Source organism: Nuphar pumila, chromosome 7, assembly GCF_984573655.1.
Source record: "Nuphar pumila chromosome 7, dmNupPumi1.hap1.1, whole genome shotgun sequence".
NCBI classification, from domain to species: domain Eukaryota; kingdom Viridiplantae; phylum Streptophyta; class Magnoliopsida; order Nymphaeales; family Nymphaeaceae; genus Nuphar; species Nuphar pumila.
Window position 1 is genome coordinate 48,111,384 of NC_143255.1, and position 25,938 is coordinate 48,137,321.

Consider the following 25,938-nt stretch of genomic DNA (forward strand, 5'->3'; position numbering starts at 1 on the left):
TGTAAAATTCATGAAATACATAAACAAAATACTAGCTCATATACTCTTCATAATAGTTCAACAAAACATAAGAATATACAAAACTCTAATAAATACAATTAATTTGATGCTTATAAGTTCTAAAATATAATACAAACAAAATAATGTTTTGCTTAGTTTATGTCATATCTTAAATAAAGTTTCATATTTTAAACCTTATGAACTTTAAAAAGGTAAAAAACCAAATTTCAGTTATTTAAAAGTTTAAAGTTCATTTGATTATGTAAAACTTACTAAACCAAAATTAAACAATCAGTCTCAAAACCCTAAAATGTATGTCTTTATTGAATATTTCCAAAATAAAAACCCCCGACGTGTGTCTTCATCTACTAAATAATATTTTGAACGTTAAATACAAGAAATCCATTCTAATATGCTAACAAATGAGACCATCAGTGTTTTCTCAGACAATAAAAGTAGAAGCCATACACCTGCCAGTGATTTTACAAAACCATGAGACAAACACTTGCCCATATTTACAGCCTATTCATCAAATCTTCTAATCTATCTTCTCTCCAATTTGAAGATCCATTTATCTAGTTAGTATTGATATTAGAATTGCCTTTGCTCGCCCCTTGCAGGTCCATGGCGCGAGCATGTGATGGTCTGTGAGCTCAGCTGTGGGCTTTCTGGGCCAGCACCGGCCACATTCATTTGCTGTTGCGCAACCAATTGCTGGACAGCACCTGAACTTGGTTGCTGTGGTGGGCTCAATGGGGACTGTTGGCTCAGCTGCTGTGGGCTAATTTGCTGCTGAGGTTGTGGCTGTTGTTGTAGCTGCTGCTGGTTCGTTTGTTGCTGCATGGTGAGACCTGGTGGTGAGCCGACCTGCTGTGGGACACTGCCCACTAACGACTGCTGAAGTTGAGAGCCCAGTTGCTGTTGCAACTGCATCTGCTGTTGAAATTGCTGCTGCTGGTTCATGTAAAAGTTTGTTCCAGGGACCTTTGGGGGACCCATGGGTGTCACTGTTGAACGTTGCATGGGACTGATGTTGGTCCTGTTCAGCGTCTGCCCCAGAATTGACATTGGTCCAGAGACAGGAATTCCGCCTAAACTCTCAATTGGGCTCCTCATGGAGGTCAGCCCCAGGATGCCCCTCCCTCTGTTCATCAGCCTGAGTTTGTTGGCTATCACTGCACTGGCATGGGCAGGAGTTAAGCGTAGCTGCTGGCTTATGAGGATGCTGACATTGGAAGCAGTGTTGAGACCCATCAGACCAGAGTTACCGGAAGCTTCTTAGATAGGTGGGAAGCTTGCTTCTCAAAAACTTGTTGAGAACCTCGATTCCCCCAAGCTTTTCACACTTCTCTATTCTTCTTATATGTTCTCTTACTCAACTTTTTATGTTTTTTTGTGTTTTCTCTCTCTTACTAACTTCTTTCTCTAAATTGCTAGTCAGCATTTTTAGATTTGTTATTTTTTTTTATACTAAAAATCATGAAATTTAATATTAGCCACTTTTATTTTAATTTTTATGTGTTTCATTTTGATTTTCATTTAATTCTTATATTTCTTTTTTTATTCGTCGATTCCCGCATGCTTTAAAATGCATCGCTTCTCGCTTCCCATATCATTTCCGCCTCCGCTTCCACTTCCTAGTCTGGCAACCTTGCATCGGACTCATATTGCCCAAACCAGAAATGGTGCCCATCGGTGCTGACATGCTAGGCCCCATGTGGCCCATGCCCATGCCTATTCCACCGAGGCCAACAAAATTTCCCAGACCACTTGCCCCACCATTTGGTTGCATAGGACTGCTGGCCATGCCACTTCCCATGTTCGCCATGCCCATGCCAGAAAGTGTTTCCATCACATTTCTCACCTGCAGCTGTTGCTGCTGCTGCTGCTGAAGTAACTGACCTGCTGACCATTTTATTACAACAAGTGGACCTACTGCATTTAGCTGTGCCAGTGGATTGTTTGAGCCGATGGCAGATCTCTGAAACTGAGAATATTGATGTTGCTGTTGCTGGATCGATGGTTGCTGGGGAGGTTGCTGTTGAACTGCAGCAAGATGTGATGTCGGATCTAAGTGGTGTGGTCTCGACTGTGCTGGCAAATAACCTGATTGAATGTGTGGGGACTGGACAACTCCTGCGTGTTGCATCCTTGGACTGGTTAGCAGACTCTGAGACGACATGGGTGGAGGGTTCATAGGCTGAATGCCACTGCTCACGATACCTGTTGAACCCCCAGTTTGGCCTGAGATAGGCTGTTGATATGCCATCTCATGTGCTGGACCATCCAAAGGAACAGAAGGCGAAGATTGGCTGCCAGCTGCAACAGCACCTGGCCGGGTTGACGTCAATTGTATCTGATCATTGACTTTGTATCCATCACGAATCATCTACATTAGAAAAAAACTATCCCAGACATCAACAAAATGAGAAAACCAAAGACAGAGACCTCCTAACTGGCTGAATATTTTGCAGAGAAACATACCAGTGCACCGAATTGCGCAGCAAATAGGTCTGCATAGTGCTATTGATAAAAGAAATATGTAAGAGAAAAACAAGGGGTAAAGTCGACAGAAAGTGAGCTCAAAGTCAATAACTTGCAGTTGCATCACTCACTGTGTTGGGCAATGTAGGAAGAGAATCCTGGGGATACGACAAGAAGTCACTGCCTTCATCTTCATCACCATATTGTACCATAGCTTCTACCATGCCATCTTTGTCCCTCTCAGACATACATAATCTGTTCCGAGCTGCTGATATAATGACAGGGATGCCATTTGCTGCAAAAATACAATACAAGAATCATCAACAGGAGCTTAATATGACTTAGCATGCAAGTGAAAATAGGTACCTTGAAATATCTGTTTGGGTCGAACACACTCCAGGATCCTAGTTTTACAGATATTCATGTTGCCACCATGAAGGGATTTTGCCAGTGACTTGGTAAACATTTCGCCATCAACATCATCGTTATTCTGAGCATTTGAAAGATGTGCTACGATGAACTGAGGTGCATGCTGAAACGGTTTCCTTTCATGATATTCATCAACTTTATTCTTCTTACGGTTGAGCCCATATCTGGAAATGCAACACAAGCACCCATAGAATTGAGTCAGGTAGGCAGAGCCAGTGAACCAGAATAACAAAACCATGGGATCAAACTTGGAACTCTAATCAGTTCAAGCTCAGCATCCAGGTCTAGGAACTCCAGTTGCTTGGCCTAAGTTGACCGTTTGTCAGTTGTCAAAACAACTGTAGACATGATAGGGTCTAGTTCATGCCCCCAAAGAGTAGGTCTTGGTATTAATGTATACAAAATTGCTGAGTTTGAATGCCAATGTGTACCTTTGGATCACCACTTCAAGCTTTGAGAATCTCTCCACAAATGCTGGATCAGGCTTTGGCCCTAAGGGTGGTGGTACAAGTGGGGTTCCAATAGAAGGACTGTTTGCACTAAAAGGGGGATTCAGAGTGTTCACGCTTGCAGAAGACCCGACGGCAGGGGTTTTTGTAAGGGGAATTGTTTTTCTTTTCCCAGGCACTGCATTCTGTTGTTGTCTCATCACGGAATCAGTAAGACCAGAGTTGACAGAGGTAGTCCCAGCAGCAGCATCTGGCACACATAATGCTTTGTCCTTTTGCAATCCAACAGCAGGAGTTGTGTTCATGCTGCTGTAGTGTGCCCCCATGGAACCACTAGAGATTTCTCCAGATCTAGATGACACAGGTGAGTTTTCCATTGTTCCACCAGAAACTCGAGAATTTGGTGTGTGTTTCCTTCTCTGAGAACTATCTTCTATTTTCTGGTCTTTATCTATCAAATGACTAAGATTATGCCACTGTGACTGCAGAGGACATCTCACGAATGATTGCTGAGCTAATTGTTGTGGTTGCAACTGTGGATCTGTCTGAATGGGCTCCATCCCAAGTGCACTTCGATCATCTCTACTCATCACAGAATCTTGCTTTTCCAACTTTACCATTTCAGGCTGTTCCACTTTCACATTATATCTCATCACCCTCTCTTCAAGATAAGAAGGAACCCCTGCTTCAGGTTTTGGAATTCCTTCAAGAACGGTTTGCCTTGCATCATTTTCCATCTGTTGAGGATGCTTCTGACTAAGAACATTGGCATTCTGGATTCTTTTGCTCTCAAACTGCTGCTGCTGCAGCCTGCTTTTCCATGGAGTATCCGCTCCAAGGAGGGAGCAATCCAACTGAGAACCACAATGCTGCTGATGAATTCCATCTAAGCCAAGTTGTTCCTGCCTTGGCTTTTTTGCTTCAAAGTTAGATGGCATCTGCATACTTTGACCCTCCTGCTTTCCAAGAACACTAGAAATTCTCGGGTTCTTATAAGAGCTCTGCAAATCTTGCCCAGTGGCTGAAATAAAATTTGTATTAATTACTGAGGTATTTGCAGGAGCGATGCCTGATCCCTGATCATGCCCACTCTTTGAGTTGCTGATTGTTGTCGTGTACTTAGGTTGGGAGGCCACGGCCAACGCCTGTCTAGAGAACTCTTGTCCAGTGCTTTGGGGTCTTAAGGAGGGTGATGGAAGGGACTGTGCAGCTACATTGTAGGGAAGATGCTGAACAGCTGCATCAACTGAAGGCAGTGCCAACTGACTTTTCTCGTGCTCAACTACCCTGTCTATTGAGACTTTCTTTCCATGTGATAGACTGTGAGACAATACCTGCACTGAAGGCGATTGTCTCATTCTTTTATGATGCAAACTGATATCCAGATTGAGCTACAAATGGTGTTTAAACACAAGCCGTTAGTCATTCACTATACCACCTGCAACACAGAGGGAGAACTCATCCATGCTGCACTCAGTATCAGAATTGATACCTTGTTTTTTACTGGGTCAGCGCTCAGTTTGTCCAACATTGGGACAGGGTCCAAACACAGTTCTGGTTGCAGTGCTTTCACTATCCGTGACTCAACTTCCTAGGTCCACAATAGAGTGAGTTATAAACAAACTGGAAGAGCTTAGGGCACACCACTAATGTACCATTTGCACATACTAACCAGTAGATCGCCATAACTCCAAGAGCTATCTATTATGGATGGCATGTCCTTCACAACATTTTCCATTGACATCCGCAGATGGACTTTATGAATGATTGGAGAACCATCACCAGAAACAAAGTTTCCAGGTGCAGTCACACATTTACGATAATCCCTTACCTGAAAAGCCATTCATGTATTAATTACTAAACAATGACAGAACCACCCACTCAAAATGCGCAAACATTGTTAAACTCGTATATCTTGTACGGAAGGGCAGTTTAGTCGTTGTAAGGAAATGTAGGATAGTGTTGCCTTTTTTCTTCTTTGTGATTCCTTTATTCTTTTCATAATTATCTTTTGTATAGAGGGGGTTTTGTGCCATTTGCTTCTTAAAACCATTGCATAGGGGTAATATATATAGACCTGGTGCATACCCATACTCATTAACGAAATGAAGATGTTCCTATGGGGCCTTCTGTAATGAAGAATGCAAAAATACAAATTACAAGAGAACTCTAGAAGAGTTTCACAAAGAGCCAAATAGCACAAGCACATAATGTGCACAATATACAAACCCACTAAAGGGCAAATGACAAAATGCAAAGAGATTATTATTAATGAGTAAATCAGAGAGAACAAGCTACACTTTACATGAGGGAGAGACCCTTATTTATAAGGGAAAAGAGAACACATAGAGGGGGGCCATTGGGGCTCCCATTATAGACGTTGGGGAGCCCCAACGACTATAAGAGTGGGTCCCCCAATGGTCCCATTACAATGAAATATAAAAAAATAAAAAGAATAAAACAAAAATAAAAAATAAAAAATAAAAAATGTACAACAAAATAACTAAAATACCCTTATAGGGTATTTTGATATAAATACACCAAGAAGTATATAAATATATACCTCCTCAAACTTTACGGAAAGAAAACCAAAATTTTGCTAAGGAAAACCAAAAAGCGAAGAGTTGGAAGCGCTTTGGTGAAGAAGTTAGCCAACTGATATTCTGATGTGACATAAGACAATGTAATAGTTTTCTTAAAGTATTTATCTCAAACACAGTGATAGTCCATTTCAATATGCTTGGTGCACTCATAGAAAATATGGTTGCTTGCAATGTACATCGGACTCTTGTTATCACAACACATCTTCGAAGGAGTGGAGATGAGAATTCCTATATCATAGAGAAGGCTTTTAAGCCATACATATTTCATGGTTGTAGTTGCCATGACATGATATTCAGCTTCTGTGGATGACAAAGAAACTTTTTGTTGCTTCTTGTACCTCTAAGAAATAAGTGAATCCCTTAAGAAAATGCAAAAACTAGTAGTTGAGATTCGATCATTAGGATTACCTCTCCAATCAGCATCAGTATAAGCATCAATATAAGCAGTTAAGTCAAAAGATGAAGAAGAGGATAAGAAAAGCCTTTTTGAGATGGTGTTTTTGATGTAGTACACAATTCTCATAACAACGATCATATGAACTGTCGTAAGAGCATGTTGAAACTGACTTACTGCATGAACCGCATGAGCAATGTCTGGTCGAGTGATGGATAAGTAAGTAAGAGATCCAATTAATTGACGATAAGGAGTATGATCATCAAGTGGAACACCATCCTCAAGTCTTAATTTAGCATTTATAACTTCGGAGTGTCTACTTTTTTTTCATCTGAAATCCCCGACTTAGTGTAGATGTTCGCGGCCAGCTTTATTTGGGATAAAATGTATCATCAAGATGAGTAAGTGTGAACACCCCAAATTTTTCAAAATATTATAAAAATTCTCTTTTTGCCCCTGATTCCATTTTCTGAGTAATTGAGCCACTTTTAAATCTAAATTTCATTTTATTTCTCAAATTTTACTGAAATTAAATTCATTTTTTATATCTGACTCGATTTTGGATCCAGACCCATTATCAAAATCCAAATTTGAGCCTTGTTGTCCAAATTTTCAAATTAAAAATGCAAAAATACCAAAATAATTTCAGAAAGGCCCATCCGGCGTCTGTTTGGGTCCACTGCTCTGTTTTTCTCAGTTTAAGGTCAAAGCCTCGAACATTTCCTCAAAATCTGGATGTAAACCCGTTTTCTGAAGAAAATTCTGAAAGATAACCTTGAACTTTCAAAAAACCTTTCTTTTGTAAATATTTTTGAAAATTTTGCAAAATTAGTTTAAATTCCTTAGTTTTTAGAGTTTTATTCCAAAAATACAAAAAAAAAATGTAGAAAATTTCAAGAAAAGAACAAAAAAATAAGAAAATCGAAAAGGAAAACACAAAATGGCCTTTTAAAAGCACCTTTTTGAAAATCGAGTTTGTAACAACACTTTTTAGAAAAAAAAAATTTAAGGCCTCCTTTTTGGAAAATTTTATAAAGAGAAGGGACCCGATCTGAAAGGGGCCTAACGGCCACCTCCTATAAAGATCGACCCTCAGGGGGTCGATAGAGCATCCATTCTCCACTTCATCCACCCGAGTCCATCTGCCTTCACCCCTCCTGGTTCGCCCATTGCGCTCGATCCCTCTCCCCTTTGGCTTTTTCCTGATCGAGCTCCTTCCTCTCCTTCCCCCTGGTCCAAGAAGGGAGCTCCACAAGAGAAGAAAAGGAGAATTTCCTCCTTCAGAATCTCTGCAGTGCTACTGAAGAGATCCATTCCTCTCGAACCTTCATTTCCACTCTCTGATCGTCTTCACCTCCCCACCAAGCTTCACGCATTCCCTTCTTCCTCTTTCTTCTTCTCCCCATTCCTTTTCTCCTTCTTTCTCTTCTCTTATTCCCTGGTCTTCTTCCCCAAATTAGTTGAAGAAAGTCGATCCTGAAGCATCAGCCACGGTAAGTGCTCCTTCCTCTATCTGTTATTTCTAATTTTCTTTGAATTTTCTTGTTCGTCGCCCCATTAAAGCACCCTTGGTAGCATCGTGTTATTTATAGCAACATCGATGTACCTACGTGCAACATCAATGGAATTCTCAGATTCCAACATTTTCTCTGTTTTTTTTTTGTAATTTATTTCAAATTTCTCCAGTTTATGCAAGTTTAAATATCTGTTTATGCTGTTTTAGGTTCAATACTCTGTTCTTTTGCAAATCATCATTGCATTACTATTGTAAAGCAATTTGCCTAAACCTATTTTCATCAGCATTTCTAGTTATTAGAATTTCGTTTTCTGCTTCAGTTCGGTTTGCACAACAGATCAACTCATCTATGTGTTTTGATCTGATCGTGTTATCGGACCTGAGTACCACCATCGATCGTATCATGATTCCAATATCAGCAGCAGTAGCACAACATTACACCCATTTTTCGTTCACATCCCATTGCATATCCTATTTCAACTTTCCTTATCATCATCATCATTGTATCTGCGCTTGCTATGTTTTACATTCCCACTCTCGATCTTGGTGTTAGCATCCTAGATATCCTGTGATTTTTCGTTCTCTGAGTTAACGTGCTAACATCTCAGCGTGGTGTGTTTCATTGCATTTCATCATCGTCTGTGCATCTCGTTTGTTTGCCTCATATATCAATTTCACGTGCTACGTTTCTCGGCATCAATATTATTCCAGTTTTTGGGCTACATCCTCTGTGTTTTATTCGATCATCATTGCCATTCTGTGTTGCATTATCATACTGGCGCTCTATTCATACAAGTTAATTTGAGCATACTCTGCTCAAGGTCGCCCTGTATATATATATATATATATATATATATATATATATATATATATATATATATATATATATATATATATATATATATATTGGATTAGACATGCTCTTGCTGATATGTGCATTTTCATCTAGATGAAACTTCTCAATGTTTCTTTTAAGTACTGAAGGCTACTTCAAACAGGAGTCCAATTACTTCTTTCTTTTGATTCAGTGGAAATTTGAGGTAGTAAATGGTAGCAGGCTGAACGTATTTTTCTTTTTCTTTTTTTTTACCATACTCTCCTCCAGTTGGAAGTTGGCCAAATCAAATATTTGTGAATTAATTGTTTAATCTATTGCTAGTCCGAAACTTCTTTAGTGAAATCACATTTTCTATGACTACCATGGTTTAAATAGCATTCTTATTAATCTGGTTTGAGAGCCTTACACATTGAAACCTGTTTGCATGCACCAACATGTAATGAAGCTGAGGAAAATTTTCACCATAAAGCAAAAATTGATTAAGCTTGTTCCCCACTGAATCAAATAAACTTCTGGCTGCCTGACTAGTGTGTTTGGGTATGGAGGGAGAGTCATGAACAATCCATTTTCCTGTCACAAGAACAAAGTCCAATTCACCTAGAAAAGTATTAGAAAACCCTATTTACAAAATTGAAGGCCTTCTGTAGGTTCATCTTTAGGAATGGCAAAACATTTCCTCTTCCGGTCAATGATGTACCATTATAATGATATACGGGATGCCTTTCCTTTTGATGGAAGTATAATTGAAGGAATGAAAGTAGGTACCACCATGAGTTTCATTAGGAGTACCTTAACTACATTTTATAAACACTTCCAGGTTAGCATCATGTTCACAGGATTATTCCACCATCTTGGTTGAAGAACCATCAAAGAGAAGTTACAAAGTGCTTGTTCTTTGAATGTTTACAAAGGTGTATTGCCTTGGGTTGTTTTTCCTTTCTTACAAATTTGTTGTTTGCAAGAATAATACTTTACAAGATTTTCCTGTTACAATCAACTGCTGTGATTTTCCTGTGCATACACGCACAGTACTCCACTTACATTCCCACATCACCCCACCACATTCACAGCACTCCCTGCTACAATCCACTTCCACCACACATTGCACACAAATACATCACCTCACTGTGCAATTTATTTTCAGCCACCAATGAACCATCCGATCAGCATCATCCCCTCCAAGTTTGGGCAATTGCCAACAACTTGAGAGATTGTCTCTAATCATCAATAAGTTCAGAGGGACTGTACCTAGTAAGATGGGGGGGGGGGGCGCACTTACCAAATCTGAGAATTTTGCTTCTTGGTTCGAATGAATTCACAGTCATCATCCTGCCTTCCCTTAATGAATCTATCAAAGTTGGAGATTCTTAGTTGGGGGAGTAACATGTTATAAGGGAATATACCACCTGAGATTGTCCAACTTGTCAATTTGAGGGTTTTGGTGTTGCAACAGGATAACCCAACAAGCATGGCGTCTTTTTCTATCTTTAATATATTCTCTTCATCCTGCTGGAACTTTCAATGTTTTTTCCAGCTACGGTCATTTCCAACATCATTTTCCATGTACAGTCACTCGCACTCCACTTCATTATCACCTTCACAGCATCCCTGCTGTAATTTTCCTGGGTTTTATAAGCACAACCTTCACCTCTATTTCCTGCTACAGTTCCTGGCACACACTGTCCTGTCAATTACAGCAGCACCTGTTGTACCCAATCATCAGTTCACCGCATCCTCCTTCCACTTCATTACACTCTTTCGCAGCATAGTGCTGCTATACCACCCCACCCCCTATGCCACTGTTGTATCATATAGCAGCGAAACCCTCACCTGTTGGACTCACTGCTGCACCATCTCTACTTCTACAACAACATTGTTGTAGCTATCTGGCAGGAAATCATCCCCTGCCACTTCTCATTTCCCCCCTGCTGTCATCTAATACTCATGCCGCCAGCAGCTACCTGCTGCTGAACTATCTGTTACAGGTTTTCTGCAAACCCTTACATCCACCACATGCTGTTTCAGCATCTCTCAATATCTGCAATATATGTTCCAAATTGCATTTCATTATATTCATCATTTTCAGTACCCTCACTTGTTGTTCGGTCCTAGCATTTACATACCATCTCCAAATGCATCTCATCACCTGCATTATCACTATACACATCCGCCACTCACCTACTCAACATCCATGTTATATATATATATATATATATATATATATATATATATATATATAAAAACACATTAAATGGTTATTCTTCCATGCCTTAGATCATCAATGTTGTTTCATTGGGTATTAAGCACAAGGTAGGTATATGAGTGTCTCATCACTTGCATCTCTCTAAAATCAATGTGATATGTGCAATTCTCTTTTGCTTTCATACTAACTAAGTGTTTTGCAGGAATCTCCGAAAAATGTTGATTTCCCTCTTAGATTAGGATTCTATCGTGTTAATTTTCATTGTAATAGCTAGATTATAAATGAGAAATTTACATTTTCAATCTTAAATTAGAATGTATGAGCATGCATTTTCATGGAATTACTTGTTTTTTCATTCTTTTAATTATTTCTCAAAAATTCACGAATGGCACGTGCACCATTCTAATAGGAGGTGATTAAATCCTAAGTTAATGATTTGCATCAATGGCCATAGGATGTGAACAAAACTTAGGATTTTCATCTTTTATAGAATAACATTGGATCTACACTGGATCTCTTTCTAAAAATCACCATATTTTTAAATATTTTCTTCTTTTATCAGAGTTTAACTTAAAATTAACTCAAAATATATATCAATGGCCATAGTCAGGATATATTGAGAGTTAATTTCATTTTAAACTCTATAAAAGCACCAAAATATATTATATTCTTCACCTGAATTTAAATATAGATTATTATATAATGCATTCAATGACCATAGTCAGGAATATATTATATCTTCAATCTTATTTTAATTCATTTAAAGAATGAAATATGCTTTTCAAATCCAATTTCAAATTCTTTAAATGCATTCATCATTTAGGATAAAACTGCATCATATTTTCAAATTTTTTTTTTTTTCAAAATCTAAGTGATCTTGAATGTCTTTCTTCAAATTCTATTTCAATTCATCGAATTCTATCTTATTTCGAGATTCAAAATTCAATTTCAAAGTCCAATTTGACTTTGAAAATTCAAAATTCATTTTATATTCAAAAGTTACATTTCAAATTTAAATCAAATTTCAAAGTTCATGTTCAACTTTGGAATTTTAAATTCATTTCCAAGATTCAAAATTCAAATTTAATTCAATATCTCAAATTCAAATTCAAAGTTCCAATTAACTTTGAAATCTCTGATTCATCTTCTGATTTCAAAATTCAAAATTACTCTTTATTTTCAAAGCTCTATCCCGAGATTGAGTCTTGATTCTCAATTCGAAGTTTTGAGAATGATTCTGAAAATTCAATTTTTCCTAAGTCTTAAATTCAATTTGGGTTTTTCAAAACCCAGACCCATCTTCAAAAGTCCCATTTGGACTTTCAAAATCCAAATTCAAAGTTAGAACCCAATCCTAACTTGAATCCAGATTTTCAAATGCAATCTCCACTTTTGGATCTCAGACTTCAGATCCAAATTCCATTTAGGATTCCAGATTTCGGATTCAACTCCATCTTGGATCTCAGACTTCAGATCCAAATTCCATTTAGGATTCCAGATTTCTAAATCCAACTCCATCTTGGATCTCAGACTTCAGATCCAAATTCCATTTAGGATTCCAAATTTCCAAATCCAACTCCACCTTGGATTCCAGACTTCGGATCCAATTCCATTTAGGATCCTAGATTTCAGATATAAATCCATCTTGGATCTCAGACTTTGGATTCAAATTCCATCTTGGATTCCAGATTTCAAATCCAATTCCATTCCCAATTCCAGATTTCAAATCTATCTTGATTTCCAGATTTCAAATCCAATTCTATTTTCAGATTTCATCTGGACTTCTTTAATCCATGTCTATTTTTAAATTTCTATTTGGATTTCTCCAATCCAAATTCCATCCTGATTTCAAAAACTTCAAAATCTGGAACTCAATTCCACTTCAAATTTCATCTCCTCTCCTAAATCCATGTTCAAAATTCAAAATCCGAGTCCATTTCTGACTCTGAAAAACTTCATTTCTCTTTCTCTCAGCTTCAAATCATTCTTTTCAAAGTCAAGATTTATTTTCCCAAACTCTGATTATTTCAAAGACTTAGAACTTCAAATATCTTTCCTGGTCTATCTCAAGTTCAAAGTTAGATTCAACTATTCGAAAATCATTTCTTTATTTCTATTATCACATTCACTTCAGAATCACTTGGAAAGTCTCAGATTTCCAAAAGTATTTTCTAAAAAGCATACATTTCTACATTACATTGCACAAGCATGATTCTCTGTGCATTTTTGACTTAGAATAAATTCTTAGATAATATTTAGGCAAAGCAAAAAGGCATAAATTCGATCCTTAGTTCGATTACCCTTGGTAAAGGCGCCAGGAACGGTCGAACCTCGTACTGACGAGCGAATCTCGTCTCTCCCAATTTTCCCGCAAATATTTCAAAACGAAGACGAGTAATTTTCTAAATATTTTCAAAATTAAGGTCAAGTGAGACCTTCGCAAAAGAGTTCATCTCTCTCTTCTCTTCTTTCCTCTTCTCTCTTTTTTTCTGTCTTTTCATTTCTCCCTTCAAAAAGGAGAAATAGAGGTTAGAAAGGAAAAGAGAAGGAAGAGACAGAAACCACAAGAGGAAAAATTTTGCGATGATCACAGTAAGCTACCTCAATACCTAAAAAATATCTCAAAAAACACAAGTCAGACATATCAAAAGTTTTATTTAATATAGACTTAATGTCATTTACTTTTTTTGTCACTTCCCGTGATGATCATATTATAAACATAAAGAGGAAGAATTATAATAGAATCATTTGTTTTCTTAATAAAGAGAGCAGTGTCAATATGGCAAGAGACAAAACCCAAATTAATTAATACATTGTTAAATTTATCATACCAAGCTTCAGGAGCTTGTTTAAAACCATATAATGCCTTTTTTAATTTCAAATTTTTTTCATTTAAATTCATGCCAAGAGGAAGATTCATATAAACTTCTTCACCAAGATCTTCATTCAAAAAGACATTTTTAACATCAAGTTGATAAATAAGTCAATTCTTAATAGATGTTATTGCAATGAGGGCTTGAATACTAGTCATTCGAGCAACCGGGGCAAAAGTCTCATCATAATATACCCCATACTCTTGAGCATACCCTCTGGCTACCAATTTAACCTTATATCTTTCTAAAGAACCATCAATTTTGTTTTTTACCTTAAAAACCCATCTACATCCTATGGGTTTCTTTCATTGTAAAGGATCAATTATTTATCAAGTTTGAGCTTTCTTAAATGCATTAAGTTCATGTTTCATTACTTCATTCCAATGGGCACATTGTTTGGCATCATTATAATGAGATGGTTCATAAAACAAGTGAACAACTATTAAACAAGCTCTAAAATTTGGTGAAAAGGAATCATAAGATACAAATCTATTTAGTACTTTAGAAATATGATTTGATCTTTGTGAAGATTCTTCTAAAGATGCATTTTGAAAAAATTTGTCAAAGGCACATGGATGATCATTTTCATTTCTTCTAGTATAAACTTATGTATTACTCGTTACATCTTCATTTATGTTTTCATGTAAATCATTTCCTTCATTGTTAAAAGATTGTACATTATGATCATCATTGAGAGACTCAAGGATCTCAATAGAGTTTGATTTATCTTTTCAAGGTAATAAGTCAAATAGAAAGGAATAATCAACATTATCTTTTGGACAATTATTTATAAAACCATTTTCTTCTTCAAGAAAAGTAATATCTTTTGAAATATAAAGTTTGTCATTTAACAAGTCAAAACATCGATATCCCCTTTGTTTTTCATCATATCCTAAGAAAACATATTCAATAGCCCTTGAAAAAAGTTTATTGTACTTAACAAAACATTTGCAACCGAAAATTTATAGTCTTTTGTAATCGGAAGACATATTGTAAAGTTTTTCAAAAAGAGAGAGATTTTTTAAAGATGATGAAGGTGTTCTATTAATTAGGTATGTTGAAGTTAAAATGGCTTTTGCCCAAAATGATTTTGGGATGTTCTTGGAAATTAAGAGAGTTCTAATTGTTTTTATTATATGTCTATGTTTTCTTTCCACAAGCCTATTTTGTTGCAGAGTGTTGGGACAAGACCTTTAATGAAAAACCTTATTTTCTCGTAAATAAGTTTGAAATTCATTTGATATATATTCTCCTCCCGAATCCGATCTAAAAATAATAGGTTACTTAAAAATTGATTTTTAACCATTGCATGAAATTTTTTAAAGAAGGAGAACACTTCAGTTTTTCAATTTAGAAAGTAGATCCATGTGAATCTAGTGAAATCATCCACAAAAATTATGTAGTACGAAAAACCTCTTTTAGATATGACAGGTGAAGGACCCCATACATAAGAATGTACTAATTAAAACGGCTGTGTGGGAACAAAATTTCTTTGAGGAAATGAAATAGCCCTTAATTTACCAAATATGCAATCTTTACAAGTCATGGTTTTTTCTTTACAAGTTTTCCACAAAAAAGATAAAAGAGACATCTTTGAAAAATTCAGGTGACCAAGTCTCTTATGCCAAACTTCAACACTTTTGACATTTACAAAATTACAAAATGACTTAGATGGTAGAGTAAAAAAGTCCATAAAATATAGATCGCCCCTCCTATGGCCTTGCCCAATCAGCTTCCCAGACTGGAGATCCTGCACGGTGCAATCTTTAGGTGAGAAAGAGACTTTGCAATCATGATCGATAATTTGAGAGACTGAAAATAAGTTTAAGCTGATTTTTAGAACCTTTACTTTTAAAACAAAAAAATCTTGAGAAAGTTTTAAATCAAGTGTTCCAATGCTTTCAACTTTTAAAGAAGTGTCATCAGCCGTTGAAACATAAGATGACATAGAGTTGGAATAGATATTAGAGAGGGTGTTTTTATGTAGTGTCATATGGAAAGAAGCACCGAAGTCTAGTATCCACATACCTGGAGTAGATGATGAAGATCTGATGGTGGCACCCGAAATAGAAGAAGTCTTTAGAAGATATTGGAGAGCCTCTAAAATAAAAATTGATTAAGAGTTTCTTTAATGTCTCCTTCATTGTTATTTTCTTCTTCTTTCTTTGGAATACTTTAACCAACCGAAGCCATATTTCCTTTAAGCTTAGGACAAATCGATTTAATATGACCCGGTTCATTACAATAGTGACAAATAACACCATTTCTAAACCCATTATTTTTGGCAAAATGAGGAGGCCTATAAGTTTTAACATTGGATCTTGGCCTAGTAACGGTCAAGATTTCATCACTTTTATGAGTCATGCCAAGACGAGTTTCTTCTTGGCATACTTCGGCAAGGGCATCTTTAATAGGTAAGGCCGAGCTTCTATGAAGAGATGCTCTTATTTGCTCAAATTCCGGCCTAAGGTCGTAAAGAAATTGAAAGAAATGTTTCTTTTAAATTTGTTCTTTCTCATTTCAATGTCTTTCGGAGCCACCGATTTACGCTCAAGAAGAGCAATTCATTCCAAAAGAGAGATAAGACACTAAAATAATCCCGGACACTCATGTCCCCTTGTTTAGTAGATCTAATTTTTTTTTGACAAAAAAATTGTCTAGCTAGATCTAAGGAATAACCAAGCTTCATTGGTTCTTCTAAACTTAGCAATGTTGGCACAAATATTAATGTCAACATTGTTAATGAACCACGCCAAAATTTTGGCGTGGTTACTTTCCCAATCTTCTACATTAGATTGATGCGCATTGATAGCTTTAATATGGTCATCTCCATCAAGAGTTTTTTCAACACCACCTTCGATTTTGGTGAGCTTCAAGGTTGGTTCAAGAGTTGTCTCCATCACGAAGCCCCATAGTTTCTTTCTACGAAGATAATTCTCTATAGCCGATGCCCACATTAGATACTTCGATCCGTTGAGCTTGAAGAAGAGCTCCACTCTTGATTCATGCTCCATGACGAAGAGGAAGGTAGATATAGAGAGAGAGCTTAAATATCCTTCAAGATTATAATGAACCCAAATGACTCTGATACCATGTAATGAAGAATGCGAAAATACAAATTACAAGAGAACTCTAGAAGAGTTTCACAAAGAGCCAAATAGCACAAGCACATAATGTGCACAATACACAAACCCACTAAAGGGCAAATGCCAAAATGCAAAGAGATTATTATTAATGAGTAAATCAGAGAGAACAAGCTACACTTTACATGAGGGAGAGACCCTCTATTTATAAGGGAAAAGAGAACACATAGAGGGGGGCCATTGGGGCTCCCATTATAGACGTTGGGGAGCCCCAACCACTATAAGAGTGGGGCCCCCAATGGTCCCATTACAATGAAATATAAAAAAGAATAAAATAAAAAGAATAAAACAAAAATAAGAAATAGAAAATCCTAAGAAAAATAGAATGTACAGCAAAATGACCAAAATAGGGGTATTTTGATATAAATACACCAAGAAGTAATATATATATATTTTAACAGCCTTCTTCTTTGTATACCCATACTCATTAACAAAACCAAGTTGTTCTTATTGGGCCTTCCTCTTTGCTAACCCTAATGGAGCATCGGTTGTCACATAAATAGGTGAAGATGTCATGAGATAGCATGACCTCTGGAAGTGTGTCAAGTTTTATAGAAGCACAGGGTAATCACTCATTGTGGTTCCTATCTAATGTTCAACTTACAAGCATCTTATTTGTGAAAGAGATCCAAACTTAAACCTAGTTATGTAGAAGGTAAACATACACTCTCCTCCACTTTCAGCTTTAACATCCAGTTTGTAGCTGAAAAGTGAAAAATCCATGATATTTCAATAAAAATTGGTTCTACACAGATAGTGACAAAAGCACAACGGAAGAACATGGACACAGAAGGTACACTGAAAGAAGGCATTGGAAAAGAATCAGTTTCATGTTGAAACAGTCCTTTTAAAGATGAACAGAAAACAAAGGGAAATCCAAAACAAGTAGAAATTATGACCCATCTAGTGGGTCATTTTCAACAGCTACAGTGAACTTGGATGAATTGTGAATATCACATTTACTTTCCAAGTGAGTTAACTACCATGACACTGCAAGTTACCATCCCCCCACGCAAAGGAAAACTGAAAAGGAAAAGGAACTCTATATCACGGTTAATAATGTTACAATTTAGTGGCTTCATACCAGAATAGATTTGATTCCAAGAATGAAAGTCTCCCAGAGAGTAAATACTGCTTAAAGTCAAAGTTAACAGTAACTTCAACTTTACAGTTCTCTAAATTTTAATACAGATAATGTCTAGCTGTTTTTCAACACTAACTAAGAATGACTAATGTGAATGATATCAATACCAAAATCATTTAGAATTTCTATAACCACTACCTTTAGATGAAGATGCCCATGACATGCACTTGTCAAAAACATATCCCCCAAGTCAGTCTAGAGCAATGAAGATTCCAACAGTATCTTTCTTGAAGAGATCGCATCAATAACTCACCTCACAAGCTAGTGTCCCGTCAACATATTTGCATGGTATTTTATCCAGTATCTCAGCAGGCAAAGAACCCGATTCAATGGCCTGCAGGCCAGCTGACATAGTTAGGTTTCATATCCAAATTCCTTACAAATTTAGCAATGTCTCTGAATGGAATAACTAGAATAGAGAAGCATAAGTTTCTCACATTATTGAGTCACAAATTCATCATTCAGAAATTCCTATAAGAAACATTTTAACTTAACAAACTTTTTAATGCCAACAGAAGGAAGCACAAATGAATCTTTTTTGTTTAGAAAATAAAAAATAATATGGACAAGAAATTCCACATTGAACAGATTCAAAAACCTAAATTACAAAGTAGATAACATATATTGTGCAAAAAATGCACCATAGTTTAGTTCGGCCAAAGTTTCTTTTGAAAGAAAAAAAAGACTGACACTTGAAAGCAGAGGCCTAACATATTAATTACACTCAAAGGAAAGTCTAGTTGATGTGAATTTTTAGAGCATGATATTATACTTACAGAGAAGAGAGCCTCTGATGCCCTATTATAAGGATAAAGCAATTTTGGTGCATCTTGAAGCAGAGGCAGAGGCTTCCCCTTCTGAAATTACAATAACAGATGATTTACAAAAGAGCACCTCTGATGCCAACAACAAGCAACATATGACAATTCCGTCAAGCTGAACAAAAGTACAACGCCTTCTAACCTCAGTTGGTGTTCCGATAGAAAATCCATTTGGGAAAAGGTTCAGGGAAAAGGGCATTTCTTGCTCTAGTGGGAAAAGAACAATCAAGAAAGTCAGCAATCTACAAGAATATTTGGACAGATTTGGCAGTTGGCACATATAAATAAGGAACCCCACCTGGATCAGCAGGACACACTTCAGAACCATTTGATAAAATTGAATGATCAGCATTGCCATTGCCCACAACAGAAACTGAAGACTGCAGATAAAAACAAATATTACAAAGCCATTTAGAATTGTCAGCATCATCACAACACCAGCCTGTTGAAAATGAGTTAGAAATAAAGGAATCAAATAAAAAACAAACTAAAACTTATAAACTTCCAGATATTATTTCCTTATTTCAGGTTGTTCAAAATGCTTAATATCATGAGCAAGTCCATAGTTTTGGCATCTACTGAAGATGTGTAAAGGAAGGAACATGCAACACATTGAATAAGAACCATAGAACAAAGCAAGATATCTCCACGGATTCATCTTCTTCTGTATGTGTTCTTGACACCATATTTTTTAACAGACTAGCAGTAAAGGAACCTGAAATAGAGCCTAGAAGTCAAGCCTGCATTATCAAGCTCCCATTTCTACACAATATAGATATTTTAGGGGCATAATTATTGAGGCTATGCTTGATGGTAAAATCATTTCCTTTTGAATATCATAGACATTGAACCAATGGTTATCTCCCATGAGATCTTCATGCTGCTGTGGTATTTCAATTGACACTATGATAGTTTTTATTCCAAAGTAGGTTCAAATTAATCATTATGCATCATCAGCTATCAATACAAGGGTTTACACCAGCAAAGCAAAAATACTTTTTATGAGACTGCAGAAAACCATGTTGATCTCTTTCACAGTCCTATTGTTATAGTGCCCTCATCCTGAATATTGTTGCATGGAGCTATTGTTGCACAATAGATAACTTTTCAGGTAATCTGAAAGCAGGTGAATCTAATTGAAATTTTCTTAGGAACAACCTAGAGATCGATGTTCATGACCCATGCTTAAAGTGTCTCATAAAACAGGTGATCCATTTGGATAGCTTTACCAAAATAGGAGGTAAATAGCCTGTGCCACACCAAAGAAGCAATGGTTTTCCAGGATCAAACTTCAAGCTTGTTTTTATGGACAACGGTAAGAAAATCAACTGAGGAAGAAAACCAGAAATGTGTTAAAAAAAGCAAGTTCCTAGTTTGATAACTTAGAAAAAAATTAGATTAGTTACATGTTTTTATGACACAGTAATTTCCTCTTCCATTATACATGATTATGAGATTCCTTCTCTGAAAACACTTCACCCTCTCCACTAAATCATTCTCATACCCACCAAAACTAGACCATATCCCTCTATGGAACTAGATTGTGTGTTGTTTTCATCCTTTCAAGAGACAAGCTCAACCAGTAGCCTTGCTTCCAAGTTCCAGCAAGAAAAAGGCAACCGGAAGGGTGATGAAGAAAGGGTTCGACAAACAGAATCTTTGTATTTGTGATGAGTGATATCATGATGCAAACAAGTATCGCAATTTAGTAGGTATGCTATAGTACCTTACTTTTACTAGACCAGACATTGTATATTTTGTTAATCAAGTATCTCAGTTCATGCATGAACCGAAGACTGGTCACATGGATGCTGTCAAGCGGATCCTTCGTTATTTAAAAGGCACAGTGGGTGATGGAGTCTGGACTCACATATATATAGTCTTCGTGAGAGACACCAAAACATGACATATTGGCTTATACAGATGCAGATTGGACAGGGGATCCTGATGAGAGGAGGTCTGTTTCAGGATACTGTGTTTTTATTGGGAGAAATTTTGTCTCATGGAGTAGCAGAAAACAGAAGGTTGTGGCAAAATCTAGCACAGAAGCAGAGTATAGATCTATGGCAGCTACCACAACAGAAGCGAACTGGATTAGGGATCTGCTTACAGAGATCGGAGATGACATCTCAAGTTTGACACTTATGTGTGATAATAAAAGTGCTATACAAATTGCATTCAATCCTATTCATCACAGTCGAACTAAGCACATTGAGATTGACCAACATTTCATCAGACAAAAGATAACAGACAAAGAGATTGAACAGGTTTATGTGTCTTCAGAAGACCAAGTTGCTGATATGTTTACAAAAGGTCTCGCAAGTCACCGTTTTTTGTATCTGATGAACAAGTTGCACATGGTTCAAACTCATGCACAACTTGAGGGAGGGTATTAGAATGACGTTAATACGGATATCTATCCGTTTCCTAAGAAGCCGGTCCAGATTTAGCCTGAAGTTTCCTTTTTATTAGCATCTATCATAGGTGTTACTATAGTGATTATCCCTATAGAGAGAAAGTCTATCTCCAACCACCTGTTTCCTTGTTTGGCATGGCTTAAGCTACCTATATATATCCTTGTATCCAGAGTGTCCTCTTCTCCGTGGATGTAGGTTGAGTAGCCGAACCACGTAAACTCCTTTTATGAGTTTGTCTTTCCTAAGAATAGGGTGTAAATCGTCTCACTGCGTCGTCTCCAAATCGCAATGGTCGCAGCAGCTTCAACAAGCAAATCGTGACACCCCACCAACTACACCAAGTAAATCGCAACCCGCTAATGCTTGTAAATTGTGTCACAATTTACACCCCCAAGTAAGTCGTAACTCGACGTTACTTGTAAATCGAGTCACGATGTTACTTGTAAATCGTGACACGACACTATTCACAAATCATAACAAGTGATACGTCAGTTTATCAATAGTTTTAACAATAGGCATCAGCCCAATAGGGGCTGACAGTCCCTTTTATTTTCCTGTTTAATCCTTTTTATTTTCAGCTTTTTCAGCTTTTTCGATTTCTGCAATATTGGGAGCATCTCCAAGTGACTGTTGGAGCTGCTCCCAATGATCACCTTGGGCTGCCCCCAATGCTGCCTTGCTCTATAAATTGGCCTAACAGGCCTGGTAATCTCTAACACTCTTTTGAGTGAATTTATACAATATCAATACTTGTAAGACCCTTATGTGCGTATTTCGGTGATTCAATAAGGCATTCAACTTGATTGAAAGTTTGTAATTTCATGTTCTTGCATGTGTATCGGATTCAATCCATTTCATTACATGGTATCAGAGCTTTGGTGTTATTCCAAAGAACATTTGTTAAAAGGAAAATCGTGATCAAAAGGAGGATCATGGACTTGAGAAAATTTTGGTTGTTACATCAAGAAGCGCGCCATCTCAAAAAACAAAACCTTGTATCATTGTATCACGTTCTTTTTTTCTATTTCTCTCTTCCTCTCTTTCTCATCTTCTCTTGTTTTTGCTTTCTGTTTATTGTAAATGGAGGATGAGAGGGAAGTGATTGTCTCTATTCTCATAAGCTTAAATAACACCAACTATGTGATGTGGGCATCCATAGTAAAACATAAATATAGGAAAAGGGGCTTTGGGGGTTGGTTGATGGCTCTGACAAAGAGCCAAAACTCATCTTTACAAAGTTGGAGAATGGAAAAGAAGTTGCACTTAAAGGAGAAAAAGTGGTTAAAGCCATTTCCAAATATGAGAAAAGGTGGAAGGAATGGAGAATGGGTCACTCCAAAATTATTGGATGGTTGATCAACAGCGTTGACATCCATAAATGTTCTAGTTTGGCGAAGTTTGTCTTCGCTAGTGATGGTTGAAAATACCTTACAGACATGTATAGTCTTAAGAATATTACGCGTATATGTAATATCCAAATAAAGTGAGGACTATGACACAAGGAGAGATGATCATAAGAGAGTACTACAACGCACTATCTCTCTTTTGGGATGAATTGGCTCTTTTTGAGCCAAAGTGGCATTGCCCACAAGATGTTAAACTTCATGAAAATCAAATCAAAGTGGAACATTTTTATCAATTCATAAATGAGCTTAAGCCCAAATTTAAAGAAACTAAGTCCGCTCTTCTTCATAGAGGAGGAGTTTCTTCCATAGTTCAGACACTTGAAGAATTAACTATGGAAGAGAACAGGTTGAAAAAAGCATCCACTTCTAAGGATGAAGAATTTGTGCTTGCTATGTTAAAGCCCAAAAATCATACGAAGAGTTATAAACCACCTCATTTTGTAAGAAATGAGAATGGTAGAAACCCAACTATGAAAAGAGGCGATCATGAGTCAAAGAAAGGTGAAAAAAATATTTGCTATCATTGTTATGAACCAGGACACATCAAATATTTTTGTCCCAAAAGAAAGAAGGATTATAAAGAAGAAAAAATGGTGACTTCGGTTGAAAGGAGTGAAGTGGATGACTCCAAATGAATCGGTTCACTCTCAGCTCAATTGATGAACGCATTGCAACCTATATTTAAAGCTCAATCTACTTATTCGGGAGCAGCTGTATCAACAAGTGACAATCATGGTAAGACCTCATGGATCTTAGATTTTGGTGCTTCATTTCATATGACCCCTAATGAATCCATATTATCCGAATGCAAATCTAACTCAAATGATTCATGGGTTCCCACTGCCGATGGTACCTCTTTAAAAATCAAAAGTTTTGGTATTTATCAAAAAACACCTATATTTCACATACCAAATATTAGCGTAGTACCAAAATTAAATTTAAATCTCCTATCAGTTTCTCAAATTGCAGACTATGGTTGTAAAATAGTTTTTTCATCTAATGATTGTCTAATACAAGATCTTCGATCCGAAAAGTTGATTGGCCATAGAAGAAGAGACCTTTATGTTATGGACAATCTTGAATTGCCAAAACAACTTTTTTGTAATTTTGTAGAAAAGAAAGATATAAAAATTTGGCATAAAAAACTAGGACATCCTAGTGTAACCAAATTATAATTATTTTTATTTCTCTCAAATTGTAAAAGGAAAAATTTTGTAAGTGAAGATTGCATTCTTGGCAAAATGAAATATTTACCTTTTAGAACAAGACATCTTATAACTAAGAATCAATTTGAATTAGTGCATTCGGATATATGGAGTCCTGCACCGGTCGTATCTAAAGGTAGTGTTTCTTATTATGTTGTGTTTGTGGACGATTATATTTGACACTTTTGGATATTCTTTTTAAAACACAAATCGAAAGTATTTGATTGTTTTAAAAAATTTCATAGTTATATACAAAATCAATTTAAAAGCAATATTCAAAATTTTAGAACTGATTATAGGAGAGAATTTGTATCAAAAGAATCAAAAGTTATTTTGATTTAAATGAGATTGTACACCAAAAATCGTGTTCATATACCCCTCAACAAAATGGTCTTGCCGAAAGAACGCAGACACATTATTGAAACCATAAGAACTCTTCTAATATCTGGAAATGTTTCAAAGAATTTTTGGGTTGAAGCGGGTCTTACGGTGATTTACTTGATAAATAGAATGTCATCAAAAAATATTAAAAATATTTCTCCTATTGAAAAACTATGTAACATGTCTCCCGATTACAAAAGGTTGAGGGTTTTTTTGAGCAAATGTTTTGTCCTTACCAATAAAAATGATAAAACTCTCCCCTAAAGTCATTCCTTGTGTGTTTTTGGGCTATACCGAAAACCAAAAAGGATATAGGTGTTGTGACATTGAAAGAAACAAATTATATGTTTCTAAAAATGTTTTGTTTCTTGAAAATGAAAGCAGGTTTACCAAGGATAATATCCAAGAGAGTTGTGATTATTCATTCCTCTTTGACCTAGTCAATGACAAGAGTAAAAATATTCATGAGTCAAAACATTCACGTAACAAATGGAAATGACAATAGGAGTCTTGACAATGTGGACCTATCTCATGATAATTTACAAAATTATACTCGTTGTACGAAAGATCACCCACAAAGTGCTTTAGAAAGATATCCTCAATGCCAAGAAGAAGACCTTTCTAACCTTAGAAAATCCATAAGAATTTTGAAAGCTCCTAGTAGATTTATATCGTATGATTCCTTTTAACCTAGGTTTAGATCTTGCCTAATGGCTATTCACTCGTATTCCGAACCACAATCATATCATGAGACTAAACACCGGCATGAATGGATTAAGGCCATGAATGAGGAGTTGGAAGCATTAGAAAAGAAAAAAACTTGAGAAATCCAAACCTTACCTAAAGGAAAAAAAATTATAGGGTGCATATGGGTTTACAAAGTAAAAACTAAGTACGACAGAACATTAGAAAGACATAAGGCTAGGTTAGTAGCCAAAGGATATAGTCAAGAATATAAGATTGACTATGATGAGACATTTGCCCCAGTTGCTCGCATGACTACTGTGAGAACTCTCATTGCTATAGCATCGATTAGAAAGTGGCTCATATTTCACATGGACGTTAAGAATGCTTTTTTAAACGACAACTTAGATGAATAAGTATGTATGGATCCTCCTCCTGGTTTATCTTTAGCACATGAAAAAACTCTCTGATTACGTAAGGCCTGTTAAAATGTAAACTGCAATATATATATAGATATATATATATATATATTATTTAATATTATTATATTTTCTTTTATTATTTTCTTTTTCTATTTTTTTATTTTCTTTTTTAGCATCTAGTTCAATAGAAACTAGATATTTTGATCCAGTCAAGTTCCTGTTGGAACTTGACTGTGCAAGTAGCTGTTGGACTGTAGTCCAACAGCTGTAATAAATGTTGTTGGACTATAGTCCAACAGCTATAATAATAAATGCTGTTGGACTGTAGTCCAACAGCTATATTAAGAGACGTTGGAATCCAACGTCTCTTTTTGGAGAGCTCAAAATGAGCTCTCCTCTCTCTCCCATTTTTTTGTATATATAGGGGTGAACCCCTTCAATGTAAATAACCATGCTTCTTAAGCATTTTGTTCATGAATAAAGTATTATTTATTTTTCAAGTGTTCTTCCCTTTATACCCTTTCAA

General features: G+C 36.3%; 2 protein-coding genes across 2 annotated transcripts in view; both read right to left on the reverse strand.

The window, feature by feature from the left end:
• Nucleotides 1–300: 300 nt before the first annotated feature.
• LOC149832177 (uncharacterized) lies at nucleotides 301–1,338 on the reverse strand. The gene has a single exon (XM_090012381.1). It carries the CDS (start codon nucleotides 1,252–1,254, stop codon nucleotides 592–594), a length of 663 nt encoding a protein of 220 aa, XP_089868507.1. The 5' UTR covers nucleotides 1,255–1,338; the 3' UTR covers nucleotides 301–591.
• A 243-nt stretch (nucleotides 1,339–1,581) lies between these two features.
• The window catches only part of LOC149832178 (protein PHYTOCHROME-DEPENDENT LATE-FLOWERING-like), a 44,145-nt gene continuing 19,788 nt past the window's right edge, over nucleotides 1,582–25,938 (reverse strand). Inside the window, exons 5-15 of the mRNA XM_090013179.1 lie at nucleotides 19,196–19,277; nucleotides 19,040–19,104; nucleotides 18,853–18,933; nucleotides 18,330–18,410; nucleotides 5,035–5,193; nucleotides 4,855–4,953; nucleotides 3,345–4,753; nucleotides 2,851–3,077; nucleotides 2,616–2,779; nucleotides 2,485–2,523; nucleotides 1,582–2,389 (exon numbers count right to left, since the gene is read on the reverse strand). Of these exons, the coding sequence (XP_089869305.1) occupies nucleotides 1,613–2,389; nucleotides 2,485–2,523; nucleotides 2,616–2,779; nucleotides 2,851–3,077; nucleotides 3,345–4,753; nucleotides 4,855–4,953; nucleotides 5,035–5,193; nucleotides 18,330–18,410; nucleotides 18,853–18,933; nucleotides 19,040–19,104; nucleotides 19,196–19,277 (3,183 nt within the window). The 3' untranslated portion in view covers nucleotides 1,582–1,612. The remainder of the gene's footprint in view (nucleotides 2,390–2,484; nucleotides 2,524–2,615; nucleotides 2,780–2,850; nucleotides 3,078–3,344; nucleotides 4,754–4,854; nucleotides 4,954–5,034; nucleotides 5,194–18,329; nucleotides 18,411–18,852; nucleotides 18,934–19,039; nucleotides 19,105–19,195; nucleotides 19,278–25,938) is intronic.

Excerpts from the sequence above, each read along its gene's own strand:
- LOC149832177 (XM_090012381.1), bottom strand. The coding sequence starts at position 1,254 with ATGGGTCTCAACACTGCTTCCAATGTCAGCATCCTCATAAGCCAGCAG.